The 22,796-nt window shown below is 45.1% G+C and overlaps 2 protein-coding genes across 6 annotated transcripts; both read right to left on the bottom strand.

Annotated features, from left to right (window-relative positions):
- Positions 1–62: 62 nt before the first annotated feature.
- On the bottom strand, positions 63–22,575 carry kiaa0586 (KIAA0586 ortholog). 5 transcript variants are annotated; one of them, XR_011105400.1, is made up of 25 exons: positions 22,163–22,575; positions 21,969–22,038; positions 21,678–21,792; positions 21,429–21,525; positions 19,345–19,435; positions 13,949–14,114; positions 13,038–13,732; positions 11,896–11,968; positions 9,753–9,884; positions 9,501–9,663; positions 9,306–9,425; positions 9,102–9,229; positions 8,821–8,952; positions 7,811–7,998; positions 7,507–7,628; positions 6,314–6,504; positions 6,100–6,238; positions 5,544–5,703; positions 5,223–5,461; positions 4,909–4,958; positions 4,577–4,660; positions 4,237–4,351; positions 4,011–4,165; positions 1,404–1,513; positions 63–450 (listed from the first exon to the last, which is right to left on the bottom strand). XR_011105400.1 is itself a non-coding variant. In XM_068737209.1 (24 exons), the coding sequence occupies exons 1-24, from the start codon at positions 22,374–22,376 to the stop codon at positions 1,487–1,489; spliced, it is 3,666 nt and encodes a 1,221-aa protein (XP_068593310.1). In that variant the 5' UTR covers positions 22,377–22,575; the 3' UTR covers positions 1,386–1,486. The 5 variants fall into 5 exon arrangements, 4 of the variants coding, with proteins under 4 accessions (XP_068593310.1, XP_068593311.1, XP_068593312.1 ...); XM_068737209.1 differs by lacking the exon at positions 63–450 and having other exon boundaries at positions 1,386–1,513; XM_068737210.1 differs by lacking the exon at positions 63–450 and having other exon boundaries at positions 1,386–1,510.
- On the bottom strand, positions 15,151–18,539 carry irf2bpl (interferon regulatory factor 2 binding protein-like). Its single transcript, XM_068737214.1, has one exon. It carries the CDS (start codon positions 17,944–17,946, stop codon positions 16,183–16,185), a length of 1,764 nt encoding a protein of 587 aa, XP_068593315.1. The 5' UTR covers positions 17,947–18,539; the 3' UTR covers positions 15,151–16,182.
- Positions 22,576–22,796: the final 221 nt, after the last annotated feature.

Raw genomic sequence — 22,796 nt, 5'->3', positions numbered from 1 at the left:
TTAATAACAACAAAGACCTTTAAGGCTTCTGTTGATATTTATGGATCTTTAATGCACACGAGGGACACTACCAGTCTTCCATGTGAGCCTGGTCAGGTTCAGGACCCAGACCAGGATCAGGATCTAAAAGCAGATCAAGAACCAGATCAGGACCTAGAAGCAGATCAGGGACTTGTGCATCTACTGTGTGTTGATCAGAGGACGTTCTCACATTTAGGTAACCAGGTCTCAGGTAACCAGGTCCCAAGTATTCAGGTCTCAGGTATTCAGGTCTCAGCTAACCAGGTCTCAGGTAACCAGGTCTCAGGTAAACTGGTCTCAGGTAACCAGGTCTCAGGTATTCAGGTCTCAGGTAACCAAGTCTCAGGTAACCAGGTCTCAGGCATTCAGGTCTCAGGTAACCAAGTCTCAGGTAACCAGGTCTCAGGTGAACTGGTCTCATGTTCTTTTCTTTGTAACACAGAAATTGTGATTTTTTAATGAGATGACGAAGAATAAATAGATGGTGTGTGTATGTTTTCCTGTAGTTGCTACGTAGTGAGGACCTGAGTTTTATACCAACAGAGTGAGGACATGTTGTCCGGTCCTTCAAAGGTCTGTTTAAGGGTTCAGACTTAGATTTAGTGAGATGGTTTAGGTGAGTGAGGGGCTTTGAATGCATCATATCACTGCAGGTCCTCACAAAGATAGAAGTACAGGGATGTGTGCGTGTATTATGTGTGTGTGTGTGTGTGTGTGTGTGTGTGTGTGTGTGTGTGTGTGTGTGTGTGTGTGTGTGTGTGTGTGTGTGTGTTCAGTGTCTCCTGGTGCTTCACAAATCTCACTTCCTGCTTATCATCCTCTCATCTACACTGACTGTTTTTAAAGAGTGTGTGTGTCTCTATGTGTGTGTGTGTGTGTGTGTGTGTGTGTGTGTGTGTGTGTGTGTGTGTGTGTGTGTGTGTGTGTGTGTGTGTGTCTCTGTGTGTGTGTGAGAGAGGAGCAGTAATAGAGTTTGGGGTTCCCACAGTTTTGACTTGCAGTTTCTCAGATGAAGACGTGTCAATAACAGAATGTTCTGATATCATCAGTGATTCCTGTTGACGTCATGATGATGTCATCAGTGATTCATGTTGATGTCATGAGTTTCTAAAACTTTTCTAAACAGATTCATAGAAACTATTTTGTTAACGTTCTTCTTCTGCTGCTGTTTTCACAGATTAAAGGAACCACAAACATCAGAGCTGAAACCTTTCAAAGTAAAAGTTTATTCAAACATTTATTTTCAAAGGTCACAGGAAGTCATGTGACCTGTCTGTGACATCATCAGCCTGTTTAAACACAGACTATGAAGATGATGATGAAGGTTTCTCTTTCTAGAAAACATCATCAGTGGAGGAGTTTGTTTCTGCTGCTGCACTGACCTCGACTTCCTCCTCCTCCTCTTCCTCCTCTTCCTTTTCCTCCTCTTCCTCCGGTGTGATAAAGGGCAGGTGGACCTCCATCCTCATGAATCCTCTCTGCTGATTGGCTGCTGGATCAAACATGAAATAAAAAAAACAAACAAATGTGTTGTATTTGTCTCCTGAACTACTAAAGAATACTACAGTATAATACAGAATACTGTAGAATACTACAGAAACATTTATCATTATTCATGTATTCATCATATTTCATGTATTCATCATATTTATAATATGAACAGTGAAGCAGTGAGTGAGTTCAGGACAGAGGGAGAGACGCCGCCCTCTAGTGGTCAATCTGAACATTCACATACAGACTTTAACTGTATCTACTGATTGTATGTATGTATGTATATATATATATATATATATATATATATATATATATATATATATATATATATATATATATATATATATATATATATATATATATATATATATATACATACATACACACACACACACACACACACACACACACACACACACACACACACAGTTGTGGTCAAAAGTTTACATACACTTGTAAAGAACATAATGTCATGGCTCTCTTGAGTTTCCAGTTATTTCTACAACTCTGATTTTTCTCTGATAGAGTGATTGGAACAGATACTTCTTTGTCACAAAAAACATTCATGAAGTTTGGTTCTTTCATGACTTTATTATGGGTTAACAGAAAAAGTGACAAAATCTGCTGGGTCAAAAATATACATACAGCAACATGAATTAGCAATTTTGGTGACTTAGAAAGTTGTGTCAATGAAATGAGCTTCATAGCATGGCCTCTTAACTTCTTGTGAGTGATTATGAGTGACTACAGCTGGTGACTTCTCTGAGGCCATTTAAATAGGGCTCATTGGATACAAACGCCCACAAACGCTACAATGGGAAAGTCAAAGGAGCTCAGCATGGATCTGAAAAAGCGAATCATTGACTTGAACAAGTCAGGAAAGTCACTTGGAGCCATTTCAAAGCAGCTGCAGGTCCCAAGAGCAACAGTGCAAACAATTGTTTGTAAGTATAAAGTGCATGGCACTGTTTTGTCACTGCCACGATCAGGAAGAAAACGCAAGCTATCACCTGCTGCTGAGAGAAAATTGGTCAGGAGGGTGAAGAGTCAACCGAGAACCACCAAAAAGCAGATCTGCCAAGAATTAGAAGCTGCTGGAACACAGGTGTCAGTGTCCACAGTCAAGCGTGTTTTGCATCTCCATGGACTGAGAGGCTGCCGTGCAAGAAGGAAGCCCTCGCTCCAAAAGCGGCACCTTAAGGCTCGACTGAAGTTTGCTGCTGATCACGTGGACAAAGATAAGACCTTCTGGAGGAAAGTTCTGTGGTCAGACGAAACAAAAATCAAGCTGTTTGGCCACAATGCCCAGCAATATGTTTGGAGGAGAAAAGGTGAGGCCTTTAACCCCAAGAACACCATGCCTACCGTCAAGCACGGTGGTGGTAGTATTATGCTGTGGGGCTGTTTTGCTGCCAATGGAACCGGTGCTTTACAGAGAGTAAATGGGATAATGAAGAAGGAGGATTACCTTCAAATTCTTCAGGATAACCTAAAATCATCAGCCCGAAGGTTGGGTCTTGGGCGCAGTTGGGTGTTCCAACAGGACAATGACCCCAAACACACACCAAAAGTGGTAATGGAATGGCTAAATCAGGCTAGAATTAGGGTTTTAGAATGGCCTTCCCAAAGTCCTGACTTAAATCCCATTGAGAACATGTGGACAATGCTGAAGAAACAAGTCCATGTCAGAAAGCCATCAAATTTAACTGAACTGCACCAATTCTGTCAAGAGGAGTGGTCAAAGATTCAACGAGAAGCTTGCCAGAAGCTTGTGGATGGCTACCAAAAGCTCCTAATTGAAGTGAAAATGGCCAAGAGACATGTAACCAAATATTAGCACTGCTGTATGTATATCTTTGACCCAGCAGATTTGATCACTTTTTCTGTTAACCCATAATAAAGTCATGAAAGAACCAAACTTCATGAATGTTTTTTGTGACAAAGAAGTATCTGTTCCAATCACTCTATCAGAGAAAAATCAGAGTTGTAGAAATAACTGGAAACTCAAGAGAGCCATGACATTATGTTCTTTACAAGTGTATGTAAACTTTTGACCACACACACACACACACACACACACACACACACACACACACACACACACACACACACACACACACACACACACACACACACACACACACACACACACACACACACACAGTTATTTTTATTTCTCCTCAGTCAGTAAGCATAGTGTGTTTGTGTGTGTGTGTGTCACCTGTCCTGTAGTGTGTGTGTGTGTCACCTGTCCTGTAGTGTGTGTGTGTGTGTGTGTGTCACCTGTCCTGTAGTGTGTGTGTGTGTGTGTGTCACCTGTCCTGTAGTGTGTGTGTTTGTGTCACCTGTCCTGTAGTGTGTGTTTGTGTGTGTGTGTGTCACCTGTCCTGTAGTGTGTGTGTGTGTGTGTGTGTGTGTGTGTGTGTGTGTGTGTGTGTGTGTGTGTGTGTGTGTGTGTGTGTGTGTGTGTGTGTGTGTGTGTGTGTGTGGCTCACCCGTCCTGTAGTGTGTGTGTCCTCCAGGTGAGGAGGAGGAGTCAAGGACCTGTCAGTCTGGAGGTCAGAGGTCAGAGTACCGATTGGCTCTGTCATCAGGTCACCCACGGCAACTGAGCTCTGATTGGTTGCTTCAAAACTAACTTCTGTCACATCTGGAAGAAGAACAGATGTGATGTCAGAATGATGTCAGAGTGATGCCATTATCTTCTGAAGGGAGTCTCACCTGCACACTGACTCATCTGTCCAGGTGACCAGGTCTGATCCTGCTGGGCTGTCCTGGTCCCTCTCACCTCCCCCACGCTCACCTCCTCCTGATCCTGATCCATCCTCCAGGGGCCCTGAGGATGCAGCAGGTCAGAGGTCATGTGTGTGTGTGTGTGTGTGTGTGTGTGTGTGTGTGTGTGTGTGTGTGTGTGTGTGTGTGTGTGTGTGTGTGTGTGTGTGTGTGCGCGCGCGTGTGTCAGTGTGTGTGTATATGTATGCGTGTACCTCTGGTTGTGTGTCTATGTCAGTGTGTGTGTGTGTGTGTGTGTGTGTGTGTCTGTCTCTGGTTGTGTCTGTACCTCTGGTTGTGTGTCTCTCTGCTCCGTCTTGGTCTTGAGGAGGTCGAGACCTTTGACCTGTCCTTCACTGGGGGGGTCAAAGTCCTGGGGGAGGGATGACAAGAAATACTTCACTCTGTAGTACTAATACTATAACTGTAGTAATACTACAACTACTGTACTATCTCTACTAGAACTGTACTATCTCTACTACAACTCTACTACAACTGTATTATCTCTACTACAACTGTACTATCTCTACTACAACTGTACTATCTTTACTACAACTCTACTATCTCTATTACAACGTACTAACACACTACTATAACTGTCATTAGAAACATGATTCTCACCATTTCATGAAGCTCCTGAAGAGAACTGGAGAAACTGGGAACAGCCTCATCTAAGACACACACACACAGAGAGAGAGAGAGAGAGAGAGAGAGAGAGAGAGAGAGAGAGAGAGAGAGAGAGAGAGAGAGAGAGAGAGAGAGAGAGAGAGAGAGAGAGAGAGAGAGAGAGAGAGAGAGAGAGAGAGAGAGAGAGAGAGAGAGAGAGAGAGAGATATTTGAGTGAACTCTTTGTTGAAAGTTTTTCGGATTCTTTTAAATATTGAGAACCGAGAGAATTTGTGGAGTGATGAAGAAGATGGAGATGATGAAGATACCTGTCATGGCCGCCAGCTGGTTGACACTGAGGAGGAGTTCTCCCTCTGAGATGTGTCTCAGCACTGCTTCAGTCTCTGCTGTCACTGTGCTGCTGGACTCCTCTGAGGAGCTGGAGGGGGACTCTGGTCTAGGACCAGGACCAGGAGGAGGAGGAGGAGACGGGGAGGGAGCAGGGGGAGTGGAGGAGGGAGGAAGAGGGGAGGAGAGAAAAGGCTCCTCCTCTGCTACTGACATCACCCTGCAGGAGGACAGAGAGACTCATGTTTGTATGTCCTACATCTCCTACAATCTATCTGGACAGTTTCAGTATGTGTACATACAGCAGCTGTGAGCGTGTATCCAGGTATTCCTCTGGTCTCTCCTCGTCCAACGGCAGTTCAACGTCTCCCCAGGTCAGAGGGGGAGGGGCTTGATGGACAGCAAGAGGACTTCCTGCAGAGGGGGCGGGCTCTGGGCTGGAGGGGGGCGTGGCTACATGCTCTGAGGTCAGAGACAGACAACGCATCATCAAACCATCATCATCAGCTACAATACAAGTACAGCTACACTAGTACAGCTACACAAGTACAGCTACAGATGTACAGGTACATTAGTAAAGTTACACAAGTACAGGTACACTAGTAGAGCTAAGTCATGTGACCATGGTGGAGTTCCTTTATAGGCTAACGTTAGCTTTTTACTTTACACTTCAAAGATCATAAAAGTGGAGTTCAATAGTGAAGACTATCTGGATGAACAAAACCGAGAAGAATCAGAAACAAGATTATTTTATGTAATAATCCAGAATCACATGGAGGAACCTGATTGGCTGTTTGTGGAGGAACCAGTGATGATGACTTCCTGTTGGACTACAGAAACACTGCTGCCGTGTCTGACCTGGAGCTGTGATTGGCCGAGGAGACTCGTCATTCAGCAGGCTGGTTGGTTCAGAGGGAGGGGGTGTGACCAGGGGCGGAGTCTCTCTGCTGGGCGGAGTTGTCGGTACTGGTGTAGGAACCAGTGGTACCAGTTTGTCCTGGAACAGAATCGGCAGCAGGATTCAGTTTATGTTCAAAACACAAAGACACACTGAAGACTGAAGATTCTGTACCTCCTCAAGGGATCCCGGTCCTGGTTCTGCTGGCTCCAGTCCTGGTTCTGGTTCCAGTGAGTCCCTCTGTCCCAGCAGCAGGGCAACTTGCTCTGTCAGAACCTCACCAACCAGCTGCCGGATCAGAGTCGAGTCCACTGACATGTTGGAGTCCACAAAGAGCTGCAAACCTCCACCTCCTGCTGCCTCCACTGAACCCACAACAACAATAACACCACCACCACCATCAGAACACACAACAACAACAACACCGTCAGAACACACAACAACAACACCATCAGAACACACAACAACAACAACAACACCATCAGAACACACAACAACAACAACACCATCAGAACACACAACAACAACACCGTCAGAACACACAACAACACCACCATCAGAACACACAACACCGTCAAAAAACACAACAACACCGTCAGAACACACAACAACAACACCGTCAGAACACACAACAACACCATCAGAACACACAACACCGTCAAAAAACACAACAACACCGTCAGAACACACAACAACAACAACACCGTCAGAACACACAACAACAACAACACCGTCAGAACACACAACAACACCGTCAAAAAACACAACAACGTCAGAACACACAACAACACCATCAGAACACACAACAACAACAACAACACCATCAGAACACACAACAACACCGTCAGAACATACAACAACAAAAACACCGTCAGAACACACAACTACAACACTGTCACAGTGTCCTGCACTATGAAGAGGTCAACAAACCAGTTTATCTCCCGGTTATCTGGTTTCACTCTAACAATCAGATCCTCTAAACTATGAAGCTGCTCATCAACTCATTAATCAACCAGAGTTTATTAATCTGGTTGTGAGAGGTTCACATAAAAGGGGCGGGGTTTGAAGCATCTGACCAATCACAAACATGGAAAAGTCTGCTGTCAGCAGAGCGGAGCCTTTCACCAATACTGAAAAAACTAAAATATCAGAGAAATATGATATGCTGCTTTATATTACATTATGTTTTAAATTTAGTTTTCCTTTTCATGAATAAAAACATTTCCACCTTAAATTAGTGCAGAACATGAAGTGACAGTAAAGTTTATTGTTACATCATTAAATGACAAATACCAGACTGTCAGACCAATGAGAGAGCACCAACAGGAGAACTCTGCTCTGATTGGTCCGTCAGCCTGTCGGCTCACCGATGTCTGAGGCGCTCTGCTCCTTGGACTCTGATTGGTCAGTGGAGTCGTTCTGGGCGGGGTCAGAGGGAAGGGGGCGGTACATCTCAGAGATCATGCGGGACATCAGCTGCTGCTCCACCCTGGACACAACAAGGACAGACCAGTTCAGACCGGTTCAGATTGGTTCACACCGGTTCAAACCAATTCAGACCGGTTGAGACCGGTTCAGATTGGTTCAGACCGGTTCAGACCGGTTAAGACCGGTTCAGACTAGTTCAGACCGGTTAAGACCGGTTCAGATCGGTTCAGACCGGTTACTCACCATTCCACCAGCCGGTTCTCGAGGACGTCTCTCTGCAGGTCGAGGTTCAGGACGAAGCCCTGATCCTGGGGGGGGAGGGCAGATCTGGTCTGTGGAGGGAAGACTGGACCCTGATACGGGACCGGAGGAGGAGATGGACCTCCATCCAGCTGCACCTCCTCCTCACCTTTAAATCTTAGCTCCTCCTGCTGAAGACAGAGACGATCAAAGGGTTTATAGATCTATGATCCATTGATTAGTTCTGATCTTCAATAATCAATATGAACATTAACAGTTAGTGATGTTTCTTTTGTTTCAGTAAATTATCTTTTATTCAACTTAAACAAACTGAAGATCAAATCACTGAAACTCATTTTATAATCAACAATAACTAATAAAGTCCTGAAACATATACACATATCCTAATAACTATTCAGTAGTGAGGTGAGGAGGAGGAGATGAGGAAGAGAGGAGTAGAAGAGGAATAGAGGAGGAGATGAGGAAAGGAGGAATAGAGTAGAGGAGGAGGAAGAGATGAGGAAAGGAGGAATAGAGGAGGAGGAATAGAGGAGGAGATGAAGCAAGGAGGAACAGAGGAGGAGGAATAGAGGAGGAGGAGGAGATGAGGAAAGGAGGAATAGAGAAGGAGGAGATGAGAAAGAGAAGAATAGAGGAGGAATAGAGGAGGAGGAGGAGATGAGGAAAAGAAGAATAGAGGAGGAATAGAGGAGGGGGAGGAGATGAGAAAAGGAGGAATAGAGGAGGAGGAGATGAGGAAGAGAAGAATAGAGGAGGTGTTCAGTTTGTGCCCAGCAGGAGGAGCAGTGGGACTGACGCTGGTTCACACTGTTGATACAGGAGGAGATGAGGAAGAGGAGGAGGAAGAAGATAGGGAGATGAGGAAGAGGAGGGAGAAGATAGGGAGATGAGGAAGAGGAAGGTGAGGAAGAGGAGGGGACGAAGACGAGGAAGATGAGATGAGGAGGTGAGGAAGATGAGGAAGAGAAGAAGATGAGGAAAATGAAGGTTACCTGAATTATGTCAGCGACAAGCAGGAATTCAGTTCCAGGAAAGACGTCCTCCTCTTCATCACTTTTGCTCTCAATGATGTCGACAGGAGGAAGAAGAGGAGGAGGAGGAAGAGCATCCAGCTGCTCCACCTCCTGTCAACACAAAAAACAAAAATGTCTGTAGCTGAAAGTATTATGAAGTCCCTCTGTCTGTCTGCCTGCCTGCCTGCCTGTCTCTCTGTCCCTCTGTCTGTCTGTCAGATACAGTGATGCATCATGGGACGTGTTCACTGTGTCATCACCTGTGACTCAGACTCTCCGTTGTCCACGGCAACCACGCTACATGTGGGAGGAGCTGCAGGTGGTGATGTCACTTCCTGTTGCCGCTCGGCGAGACACCTGGAGGAAGAGGAGTCCATCCTGGGACGTCCTGTAAACAACGGTTCACTTTAACGTTTGTTTGTCACATTTACACAAAAATAAAATCCAGATGTTTGTTTACTGACCCAGAGGGATCGCCATGGGAACGGTCACTGTGAAGTCACCAGAGGTCAGGTGGGAGGAGCCGATGATGTCATGACGTCGTCCAGGTGACGTCTGAGTCTTACAGGACTTCACCTTCACACCTGATGGAGACACAGTGAGCTCTGTAGAGACGTCGTTTGCATTCAATAAAACTTAATTGACGACGACGGTCCCACCTGTGACGCTCTCCACCAGACGGGGGCGGGGCTTCCTGCCAAGCAGCGAGACAGGTGAGCTGAAGCGCAGGTACGGACTCTTCTTCAGGGTCCGTCTCACACCTTCATACGGAGCTCTGCCGTACAGACGGTTCAGGTACGCCTCAGGCTCCGCCCCTTGCAGCTGGAAACAGTGACATCACAGCAGTGAGTACTCACCTGTCTGTCAGCGAACCGACCAATCAGATGCATGGATCAGAGAGACAGACTGACCGGTCCTCTGCTTCCTCTCTCACTTCCTGTTCCTCTGAACTCGCTCACTGGCCTCCCCCGACCAGTGTGGGCGGAGCTCCCAGCAGGCCTCTGCTGTGATGTCATCGCAGCCTCCTCTGAGGACATCTCCGCCTGGAGTAGGAAGAGGAGACGGATGAGGAAGATGAAGAAGAGAATGATGACGACGAAGAAGAAGAAGAAGGATTCTCGTTGTGTCCTAGTCCCTTCCACCAAGGATGCATGGAGAGACTCAAGGAAACCATGCGAGGAGAGAAGAAATGAGGAAACATGTTTTTAGAGATCGGTGGATCCAGGTGCTCAAGGTGTTATGCGTGTGTGTGTGTATATATATACACACACAGTTGTGGTCAAAAGTTTACATACACTTGTAAAGAACATAATGTCATGGCTCTCTTGAGTTTCCAGTTATTTCTACAACTCTGATTTTTCTCTAATAGAGTGATTGGAACAGATACGTCTTTGTCACAAAAAACATTCATGAAGTTTGGTTCTTTCATGACTTTATTATGGGTTAACAGAAAAAGTGATCAAATCTGCTGGGTCAAAAATATACATACAGCAGTGCTAATATTTGGTTACATGTCTCTTGGCCATTTTCACTTCAATTAGGCTCTTTTGGTAGCCATCCACAAGCTTCTGGCAAGCTTCTCGTTGAATCTTTGACCACTCCTCTTGACAGAATTGGTGCAGTTCAGTTAAATTTGATGGCTTTCTGACGTGGACTTGTTTCTTCAGCATTGTCCACATGTTCTCAATGGGATTTAAGTCAGGACTTTGGGAAGGCCATTCTAAAACCCTAATTCTAGCCTGATTTAGCCATTCCATTACCACTTTTGATGTGTGTTTGGGGTCATTGTCCTGTTGGAACACCCAACTGCGCCCAAGACCCAACCTTCGGGCTGATGATTTTAGGTTATCTTGAAGAATTTGAAGGTAATCCTCCTTCTTCATTTTCCCATTTACTCTCTGTAAAGCACCAGTTCCATTGGCAGCAAAACAGCCCCACAGCATAATACTACCACCACCGTGCTTGACGGTAGGCATGGTGTTCTTGGGGTTAAAGGCCTCACCTTTTCTCCTCCAAACATATTGCTGGGCATTGTGGCCAAACAGCTTGATTTTTGTTTCGTCTGACCACAGAACTTTCCTCCAGAAGGTCTTATCTTTGTCCACGTGATCAGCAGCAAACTTCAGTCGAGCCTTAAGGTGCCGCTTTTGGAGCGAGGGCTTCCTTCTTGCACGGCAGCCTCTCAGTCCATGGAGATGCAAAACACGCTTGACTGTGGACACTGACACCTGTGTTCCAGCAGCTTCTAATTCTTGGCAGATCTGCTTTTTGGTGGTTCTCGGTTGACTCTTCACCCTCCTGACCAATTTTCTCTCAGCAGCAGGTGATAGCTTGCGTTTTCTTCCTGATCGTGGCAGTGACAAAACAGTGCCATGCACTTTATACTTACAAACAATTGTTTGCACTGTTGCTCTTGGGACCTGCAGCTGCTTTGAAATGGTTCCAAGTGACTTTCCTGACTTGTTCAAGTCAATGATTCGCTTTTTCAGATCCATGCTGAGCTCCTTTGACTTTCCCATTGTAGCGTTTGTGGGCGTTTGTATCCAATGAGCCCTATTTAAATGGCCTCAGAGAAGTCACCAGCTGTAGTCACTCATAATCACTCACAAGAAGTTAAGAGGCCATGCTATGAAGCTCATTTCATTGACACAACTTTCTAAGTCACCAAAATTGCTAATTCATGTTGCTGTATGTATATTTTTGACCCAGCAGATTTTGTCACTTTTTCTGTTAACCCATAATAAAGTCATGAAAGAACCAAACTTCATGAATGTTTTTTGTGACAAAGAAGTATCTGTTCCAATCACTCTATCAGAGAAAAATCAGAGTTGTAGAAATAACTGGAAACTCAAGAGAGCCATGACATTATGTTCTTTACAAGTGTATGTAAACTTTTGACCACAACTGTATATATATATATATATATATATACACGTCAGCTGACCTCGTCACGATGACGTCATTAACCTGAACATGAATATTAATGAGCTGTTTGACAGACGGCCTGTGCAGCATTTTCATTGGTGGAGGATGGTGGTCCACTACTAAACTCACCTGGATGTCTCTGGTTGACGTGCTGATCCAGGCGTCCACCGTCTTCTTGATCCGGACCTCCTCCGTCCAGTCTCTGCAGAGGACAGAGGACAAAGTCTCAGTTTGTCGTAGTAACATTTAGTTTGGTTTGCTAGCTACACCAAAAACTACATTTTACAGATTACATGTGAACACATCATGATAAATTATAATGTACCTTCAGCCAGTACTCATGTTCACTGAGCAGAGCCTGAAGGCATCATAATGTAACTGAAGTGAACCTCTGTTGATTAGCCGTTAGCGGTGCTGCTAACGTTACTAGCTCTCCTCCTGTTGGTTTAAACACTGATTGATTGTTTACGATGAAACATTATCAGAGATCAGAGCCTAGAAACACATGTTCAACTGAATACTGGTCGTCAGTAAAACTTTATTGAAATAATGGTAATGGTAACGTTAAACTGTGAGGGGGGTCAGTACGTTACACCACTAGCAGTCATGAAGCCAGTTAGCTGCTGTTAGCATGTTTAAGAACATTGGCTTCCTTAACATTACATTACATTAATTTTGGGGTTAAGCGTCTTGCTCAAGGACACATTGACATGAGACTAGTAGAGGCAGGAACCGGGGATCGAACCACTGACTCTCTGATTGAAAGGCGGCCCTACTCTCCACTTAGCCACAGTCACCCATCTCTTAAAAGAGATAACGTTAACAAGTTACCTGTTCATACACACAGAGTTAGCATTAGCGAGCCCTACCTGTTAACAGACACATAGATAACATTTAATTTACATTATCCACCAGTTAGCAGACCTATGTTACCACTAGCTAGCTGTTAGAAGATAGAACATGTGTCTGTTAGCAGAAAAAGGTTGACCCTGGTTTTGGGTTAGCAGGCATGAAGCTAGTTAGAAACTAGTTAGCTACCTCTTAAAAATACAAATAGTGTTAGCCTGTTCATATAAGCTGCCACAGAGGAGTTCAACTTAGCATTAGCCACCAGTTAGCAGACAGTATACTAGCATTAGCCACCAGTTAGCAGACAGTAAGCTAGCATTAGCTACCTGTTAGCAAACAGTAAGCTAGCATTACCTACCTGTTATCAGACAGTAAGCTAGCATTAGCCACCATTTAGCAGACAGTAAGGTAACATTAGCTACCTGTTAGCAGCCAGTGCGTCCAGCTGGCAGTGCAGAACCTCTCCAGTTCTGGCTCTCAGCAGAGCCTCCAGGTTCTCCTCCAGAACCTTCTTCTGTCTCCGCACCTGACGGAGAACCAGACCCGCCTCCTCCAATGTTGACGGAACCACTGGTTTCCTCTGGACCAGCACAGACTGGAACTGCTGGGACCGGGTCTGACAATGTTGGGACTGGATTGATTGGAAAGGACTTTGATGGGACTGGGACTGGGATTGTTGGGACTTGGTTTGTTGGGACTTGGTTTGTTGGGACTGGGTCTTGGTTTGTTGGGACTGGGGCTGGGTTTGTTGGGACTGAGACTGGGTTTGTTGGGGCTGGGACTGGGTTTGTTGGGACTTGGTTTGTTGGGACTGGGTCTTGGTTTGTTGGGATTGGGTTTGTTGGGACTTGGTTTGTTGGGACTGGGTCTTGGTTTGTTGAGACTGGGACTGGGTTTGTTGGGACTTGGTTTGTTGGGACTGGGACTGGGTTTGTTGGGACTTGGTTTGTTTGGACTGGGTCTTGGTTTGTTGGGACTGGGACTGGGTTTGTTGGGACTGGGACTTGGATTGGTGAGACTTGGATTGTTGGGACTGGGATTGTTGGGACTGAAAGAGGTTTTGTTGGGACTGATGGTGGTCTGGTCCAGGTGTGGTGGTCTTCAGAGAGTCTTCTGGCTGTTGGACAACAGAATATGTTTCAGACTTTGGACAGCAAGCTCCTCTAATGGACTCTACTGTGTTCTACTGGACTCTGCTAGACTCTACTGTGTTCTACTGGAGTCTACTTACCTCTACTGTGTTCTACTGAACTCTACTGTGTTCTACTAGCGTCTACTGTCCTCTACTGGCATCTACTGTGTTCTACTGGACTCTACTTCTCTGTCTACTCACCGTCAGCAGCATCTTCATCTCAGTCTTCAGACGTCCCATCTCTCTCAGTGTCTCATTGGCTCTCCTCGCCGGCCCCTCACTGTGATTGGTCCAAGACAGCAGGTGACTTCCTGCTGGTTGCTGGGTAACAGTGGAGATGATGGAGGCACCTCTGAGATACTGGTGTCTGGATTAAGAGAGAATACCAACAAAGAAGTATATATACAGTATATATACAGTATATATATATATATATATATATATATATATATATATATATATATGATCTGTATGTATATATATATATATGATCTGTATGTATATATATATATATACACACAGTAAATATAAATCTGTATATATTTACTGTATATATATATATATATGAGATATATATATATACTGTATATATATATATATAATCTGTATACTACAGTATACATGAGATACTAGAAGAAGAGATGGTTCAGGATCAATAGATCTGATAACTGATTCATTTTGTAGTGAAGACTCCATTCATACTCTTCCTCACCACACACACACACACACACACACACAGTAACACACTTCATACTTTAACGTGAACTCTTCAGACTTTAACGTGAACTCTTCATACTTTAACGTGAACTCTTCAGACTGTAACGTGAACTCTTCAGACTTTAACGTGAACTCTTCAGAGTTTAACGTAAACTCTTCAGACTTTAACGTGAACTCTTCAGACTTTAACGTGAACTCTTCAGACTTTAACGTGAACTCTTCAGACTTTAACGTGAACTCTTCAGACTTTAACGTTAACTCTTCAGACTTCAACGTGAACTCTTCATACTTTAACGTTAACTCTTCAGACTTTAACGTTGACTCTTCATACTTTAACGTTAACTCTTCAGACTTTAACGCAAACTCTTCATACTTTAACGTTAACTCTTCAGACTTTAACGCAAACTCTTCATACTTTAACGTTAACTCTTCAGACTTTAACGTTGACTCTTCATATAGTAATAAATATTATATTGTTAACGTTATCAGGACAAACAGATAAACATGAAGAAAGACTTGAGTTTGTATTAACAGAAAGTAAAAACAGAAGAATTAATCTGAAATCTATAATCCAGGAAGAGTAACTTGGTAACAGGTGACCAACAGGTGGCCATGTTTTTTCAAACACATTTACCCAGAATTCAACATGTTTACCTTATGAGTCATAAAGAAGGAGAAGTCACATGTCAGTGAAAACGTTCATATCAATGAATTTATTACAACAGACGGAGCTTAAAGGCACGTTACAAGATAAAATGTTTCATCTGGAAATCATGAATAAAAACACAAAGACCACGAATATAATCTTACATGTAAAAAAAATTAATTCAGGAAGGCTAGCAAAGTTATTGCAGTAAGAAATGAAAAAATAAATTACATAGAAAAAAAAATCAAATAAAAAGTCAAAAAAGATTCTAAAAAAAAATCAAATAAATAGTTAAAAACTTTATAAAAAATAAAAATAGTTTTACAAACAGGTGTGATGATGAAGTGCGAGAGCTGTCTCACTCTCTGAACCTGTCTGTCTGTTTTAAACACACCTCCACCACGAAACATCCACATGTAGAATATTTAAATATGTTTCACCTCCATATCCAGTCCTTTAACGAGTCCTTTAACGAGTCCTTTAACGAGTCCCTCTGTCAGTGGAGAGAACATCTCTGTGTGCTGATGACGTCATCATTTTACATATTTAAATATTCATGATGTGAAGTATTAACTGAAGAAGAGCCACCGGTTCGTCTGATGAATAATTATTATTATTATAATATAAGTATTGATTTAAAAACATCCCTTCAAACTCGTCCTGTGACATCATCACTTGTTTCTTCAGTAATGTTTCATCTGATTATTATTGTCATCAAAGATCTTTCATCTTCCTCCATGTTTGTTTTTAAACTAATTGATCATTAATATGATAATATGAAAGTATTAAATATTCATGACCTCGTCTGTTGACGGATTACTAGAAGTATAAAGAAACACAAACTAAGTATTAAAACACAGTTTTCCTCCAGACTGAAGTAGTTTACCGTTTTTAATTGACGCAGATGATTTGAAATGAAGAATTTAAGACGCTTTATGATAAAGAAGATGAATATGTTAATATATTGATAAACAGGTGTTGAAATAAGAATAAGTTTGATTTCATGAAAGTGTAAAATGTTTCAGTCCATCACACAGAGACCTCGACCCACAGACCGATCTTCATCACCCCCTCAGGTGTCCCGCTCCTTCTTTACCTTCACGTCCAGGATGGTGGCTATCTCCCCCTGCATGAAGGCCCAGGGCACGTTGGAGCCCATCAGAGGACACTTGTCCCCGCTGGGACAGAACACCTCCCCGGAGGATCCCTGGTTCTTGATGCTCTCTCTGGAGCACGGGAAGCAGAACTTGTGGTTCTGGACCGACGGACACTGAACGAAGTGCGTGTCCTCGAGCCGCTCATGGCAGATGGTGCAGCACAGAGGCCCGCTGTTGGCCATCGGGGAGTCGGGCACGTTCTGCACCTGGTCCACACCGGACATCCCGAGAGAGAGGCGCCTCTGTCCGGACACGGAGGCCGGAGACACCGGGCTGCTGTTGTGTCTGGAGGACGACGTGCTGGAGTGGACCGAGTCACGGTCCTTGTTGGGGGAGTGCATCGGGGACTGTCCGTTCTGCAGAGGAGCGATGGACTCCGGTGGGGAGGAGAGACCGGGAGGACCGGGAGGACAGGGGGGACCGGAGAACGAGCCTGCAGACATGGAGAGTTTAAGCGCTTCGGTCTGGCTGTTGATCCACTGCTGCCTCTGCTGCTGCTCCTCCTCCGGCTCCGGAGAGGCCCTCCTCTTCCTCACGCCGGTCCTGGAGCTCCCGCTCCCACTGCTGCCTGACGCCAGAACCCGGCCGGGCAGCACCGGGACGCTCCCGTCGGTGTGCGGCTCCGGCAGCATGTCGTCCCCCCCCGCCTCCTTAAAGAACCGCAGGGCCTCCGGTAACAGGTCACCCAGCAGCCGCCAGTCCCCGGAGCCGTGCTTCTTCTCGTACTCCAGGTACTTGAACCCGGAGGACAGACCTCTGCCGTAGTCCTTCATGCAGTCCTGGTACATCTGCTTGGCGACCCCCGAGGCGCTGGAGAACACGGTCCCGGAGCCGCTCGGGTACTCGATGAAGATCCTCAGCTCGTGCTCCAGACCCGGTTTGGACACGGCGTCGAAGGCGAACACACGGCCGACCAGCGCGTGGTCCTTCTTGAAGCGGACATCGAACGGGGTGCAGCCGGATAAAGAGAGCAGCATTTCGCGCACGGGCTTCGGCTTTCCGGTCCAGTCCTCCTGCCGGTTCCGGAGGCTGTCGTTCAGCTCGGACAGAGCCTCCACGTTCCGCTGCTTCTCCTTCAGCTCCCGGTCCTGGTCCGAGCTGCTGGACACCGAGGCGGGCCGCTTCGCTCCGGGTTCAGAGAGACAGACCCCGGAGCTCTGCGGTGCGGCTCTGTTTACGGGTCCGTTCAGGTTCTGAGGCTGCAGGTTCGGCGGTACGTTCACCGGGCCCCCGTGGTTCCGGCCTCGTGAGTTTGGGCTTTGCCGGTTCAGCTCGGGAGGCCCGTCGTCCGGTTTGAACCCGTTGGGCATCCTGCCGCCGTAGTCGAACCGAGACCGGCTATCTGAGAGCGAGTACCGGTCCAAACCGGCCTGCTGAGACCTCCCCGGTCCTTCCGCCTGGTGCTGGTGGTTCGGCTGCAGCTCTTTACCGCTCAGTAAGGCCGTCTGGCTCTTCTGCTGTGGAGGAGGAGGAGGAGGTCCTCCGGTGGTGGACCGGACCTCCTGGAAGCCGTGAGCCCGCTTCAGGTGGCGGGCCGTCTCGATGACGAACTCGACCCGGTCCGCTCCCTCGTAGTTGACGCAGCCCCGACACACGGGCTCCGTGAAGTCCCAGATCATAGCCCAGGGCATGCGGGGCAGGTCGCACAAGTAACACGACTGTCTGCGGGACGAGGACATGTTCCCTCTGTCCTCCTGTCTCCTCCTGTCTCTCCTGCCTCTCCTCCTGTCTCTCCTCCTGTCCCCTCAAGTCCCCTCCTGTCTCTCCTCCTGTCTCTCCTCCTGCCTCTCCTCCTGTCTCTCCTGCCTCTCCTCCTGTCCCCTCCTGTCTCTCCTCCTGCCTCTCCTCCTGTCCCCTCCTGTCTCTCCTCCTGTCTCTTCCTGTCCCCTCCTGTCTCTCCTCCTGTCTCCTCTTGCCTCTCCTCCTGTCTGTCCTCCTGTCTCTCCTCCTGTCTCTCCCCCTGTCTCCTTCCTGTCTCTCCTTCCTGTCTCTCCTTCCTGTCTCCTCCTGCCTCTCCTCCTGTCTCCCCTCCTGTCTCTCCTCCTGTCTCCCCTCCTGTCTCTCCTCCTGTCTCTCCTCCTGTGTCTCCTCCTGTGTCTCCTCCTGTCTCTCCTCCTCCTGTCTCTCCTCCTGTGTCTCCTCCTGTGTCTCCTCCTGTCTCTCCGAGCGTCGATCAGACGGAGAAGAGCCTGAGAGGAGTGCAGACAGACGGACTCTCCTCTCAGCTTATTGTTCCTCCTGCTGGAGCTCCGTGTGCTGCAGAGAGGAGGAGGAGGAGGAGGGGGAGGAATCTGGATTCCTCAGCCCCTCCCCCTCCTTGGAATGCCACCTGGTAGAGTAAGTGACGTCATCCCCCCCCCCTCTCTGAACAGCTGTCACGTGACGATGCAGGTAAATTAAATCTGTTCAGAACAAAAGAGTCACGTGACCTAATCTGATGTCAAATATATAGGTTTATATTATAGTACTATAGAGTATAACTATACAGTGGTATTACACCGTAGTATTACAGTGTAGTATTATTACATTCTGTTATACTGCTGCACTATTAGTATTATGATCACATTGTATCTTTGTGTTAAACTCTCCAGCTCACAACATTAAATACACTATATATATATATATATATATATATATATTTATGTATTCATATATATATATATATATATATATATATATATATATATAGTTTCTAAATGTATCTATTTGTACTCGTATACACGGCTCATCTTATTATTATTGTTATATTTATTATGTGTTCTCAGAGTGTGTTGCTAGGCAGGTTTCTCTTTGTTTCACTGAGAAGACTCACAGCACTGATGCATTCTGGGACAAATATAACCAGTCACACACACACACACACACACACACACACACACACACACACACACACACTGATGGTTCCTCTGAGCCATGATGTTTGTCTCTGAACATATAGAATATGATATATATATATATTATATTATATTATCTATTACATATTATATATATAATATGTAATAGATAATATAATATATTTGTATTGATTTAGAGGTGTGGTAACCATGGGGACACAGCCCCCCCCCTCCCCCCCTAACCTGCTTGTCTCTGTCCATTGGTCATGGTGGGGTGTTGCCGTAGCAACTGGTCCGGTGTCTACGGCGATGGATGCAGCTTTCAGGAGACCAGCTGATGGAGACATTAAGGGGGAGGAGTCAGAGGTTAGAATCATAAGCTATATACAGTACTACAAAAAGTACCGACATACAGTACTACCTATAGTACCAAATACAGTACTACAAAAAGTACCTACATACAGTACTACCTATAGTACCAAATACAGTACTACAAAAACTATAAGTACTACAACGATTACAATGTTTAATCTTGATTAATCTCATTGTTATGTGCAAAGTTCAACAATGAATTCATAAGTAGTGTATTGTGTACTTTTATTTTAAAGTACTGCTATATGAACAAAAGTACAATAACATTTGGTTGGAATCACTTCAAACAGATCAGGTTCTTTTTAACAGCAGTATTCTTCACACAGTATCAGTTAAAATACAGTTATAATGATTCTGATCATAGATATTCAGTGTTCATAACTTTATCTTCATGTGTTCATAGATGATATTTAAATACACATCTTGAAAACTGTAAACTTATCTACGTCATGTTTTTATGTTTGTTAAATTATCAGTAGTGATAACTAAATGATGCTTATTATACATATTACAAACAAAAACACTTTAAAAACTCTACAAAAATAATTTAAATTAATCATTTATTTTTTATTTTTTTGGTATTTTGGTCAGAAACATATTCAACGCTGAGTACTGTGTACTGTGTGGTATTAGTTATAAATGTACTTGCTGAGTACTGTGTACTATGTGTGGTATTAGTTATAAATGTACTTGCTGAGTACTGTGTACTATGTGTGGTATTAGTTATAAATGTACTTGTTGAGTACTGTGTACTATGTGTGGTATTAGTTATAAATGTACTTGCTGAGTACTGTGTACTATGTGTGGTATTAGTTATAAATGTACGTGCTGAGTACTGTGTACTATGTGTGGTATTAGTTATAAATGTACTTGCTGAGTACCGTGTACTATGTGTGGTATTAGTTATAAATGTACGTGCTGAGTACTGTGTACTATGTGTGGTATTAGTTATAAATGTACGTGCTGAGTACTGTGTACTATGTGTGGTATTAGTTATAAATGTACGTGCTGAGTACTGTGTACTATGTGTGGTATTAGTTATAAATGTACTTGCTGAGTACTGTGTACTATGTGTGGTATTAGTTATAAATGTACGTGCTGAGTACTGTGTACTATGTGTGGTATTAGTTATAAATGTACGTGCTGAGTACTGTGTACTATGTGTGGTATTAGTTATAAATGTACGATGGTACATAGAGTGATAAGAAGTAGGAGGGACTTAGGACCCAGGGGAATGAAGGAGAAGCATGGAACGTGGAGGGAGTCTGTAGGCAGTAAAGTGCACGTGAAGTAATGCTAATAAAGAGTTGAGTGAAGAGCAGTTTGTTCTCACGTGCTTATATGTTTATTTAAAAACACAACAATATGTATTTTGATATTGTCACGTTTGATCCTGTAACGAGACGTGTCACCGGGGGGGCGGCAGGAAGAGACGCCACACACACACACACACACACACACACACACACACACACAGCTGGTCACCGCTCGCTGCCCGGTTCTTGTGTTAAAAATGTTCGCTTAATAATAATAAAAAAACTGCGTTAATGCGCGATAAAACAATTGTCGGCGTTACTTAAATACTTAATTAATTTGCCGCGAGCACTATTTTAAATACTTCTCCATAACTTTCGCTACAGGCTAGCGGCTAGCTGAGTGTCTTCTTCTGCTTATTGAAGCTTGTTAAACAACTGACTGACGCATTACCGCCACCAAGTGGTGGGAAGCTATATTGTAACTGAGCGTCTTATGGATAACAGTAATATCTCTGGTGTCTTCAATTGATAACCTATGCGGTCCCGTGGCCCTCGCGGCCCACAGATACAAAACTGAACGTTTTCTGCGGCCCTCTAGGTGGCGCTCCACCAGGGTTAGTCACATTTGACCTGTCAGAGAGTTGTGTGCGTGTGTGTGTGTGTGTGTGTGTGTGTGTGTGTATATATGATGATGTTTACCTGTTGAGTCCAGGTGAGTGACCTGCAGACCAGGAGTCTGATCTGAAGCTGTGAGGTCAGAGGTCACGGGGGCGTGGCCAGTCATCAGCGGCTGGCTCTGATTGGACACACACACACACACACACACACACACACACACACACACACACACACACACACACACACACACACACACACACACACACACACACACAGGTTTAGCTCCATCTCTATGACAGCAGCAGTAAACTGTTCTGAGATCAGATCTACCTCGATGACAGTGGCGTCTCCAAGGCAACCAGAGAACGGCCCCGCCCCCCGCAGTGCATCCTGGGAGCCCAACAGCTGCACGTTGACCTCCCTCCTGAGGGGGGCGCTGTGACACCTGAGGACAGGGTGTCAAGATGGTTTTCAAAGTAAAATACTATAAATAAAATATTAAGTTAGAAACTTTGTTTGCTTCTTGATGGACAACTGGAACTTTATTGACAAAACTACTGTCAACAGGTTGTCATGACAGTCAATATGTAAATGAGTAAAGAATCAATGAAGCAGACTCACTGATGTTTCAGAGCTGCAAGTCCGAGTCCCCGAGATCCAGCACCAAACCGTGAGGTCACAACGTCACGGCCTGAGGAGACGATGACGTCACAGAGATGATGTCATCATCAACAACAACAGCTGTTAAGTGAACACAACACACAACGGAAAGGAAACCAGTAGTGACGTAACACCTGGCCCACCGGAGTTCTTACCGGACTGAGAGGAACCTGCTGCCCGAGGAGGAGGAGCCTTACTCGGCTTCTGTCGCAGTTTCTGAATGGTAATCTGGACCGGTCCCGGTCCTGGTCCCGGTCTGGTTCCAGTTTCGAGTCTCTGATCCGAGGGATGAACTCGAGTGGACCGGATCAACACGTGCCCGGTGTGATCCGGACTGGTTTGACCCGGTGAGCCGGACCGGGTCAACATCCGGGTTCTTCACTGGTTCACGCGCTGCTCCACTTTTCAAACTTCCCGCTCCGACAACATCCGGGTCCGAAGAGTTGTGGACGGTTAAAACCAGAGTTCTGCTTCACAGAGACCGACGTCACGGCGGGAAAGTGACGTAATGTTCAAATGTCACGTTAAAAAAACAGAAAACGGACAAAACACAGAGTGGAAAAGCGACAAACAGCAACTGTTGCTGACAACAAAACACAGCAACGCACTTCCGGCTTCCGGTTCGGAGAGATTTTAAAAAGACACTCAGGACGGACGTCTCACTGTGACTCTAAATTCAGAAAACTAAAAACAACGTCAATAAAAACCATCGTCACACTTTATCCAACCAATGGGATGTGTTTATTTCATGGTGTGTTCAAAGCCGTCGGAAATATGAAGATCGTGCGT

The sequence above is a fragment of the Cebidichthys violaceus genome, unplaced genomic scaffold, assembly GCF_023349555.1.
Source record: "Cebidichthys violaceus isolate CVI_PGR_0920_01 unplaced genomic scaffold, fCebVio1.0.p SCAF_77, whole genome shotgun sequence".
Taxonomy (NCBI): domain Eukaryota; kingdom Metazoa; phylum Chordata; class Actinopteri; order Perciformes; family Stichaeidae; genus Cebidichthys; species Cebidichthys violaceus.
The sequence above is the reverse complement of the archived record's forward strand: the minus strand, read 5'-3'. Positions and strand labels throughout refer to the sequence as shown.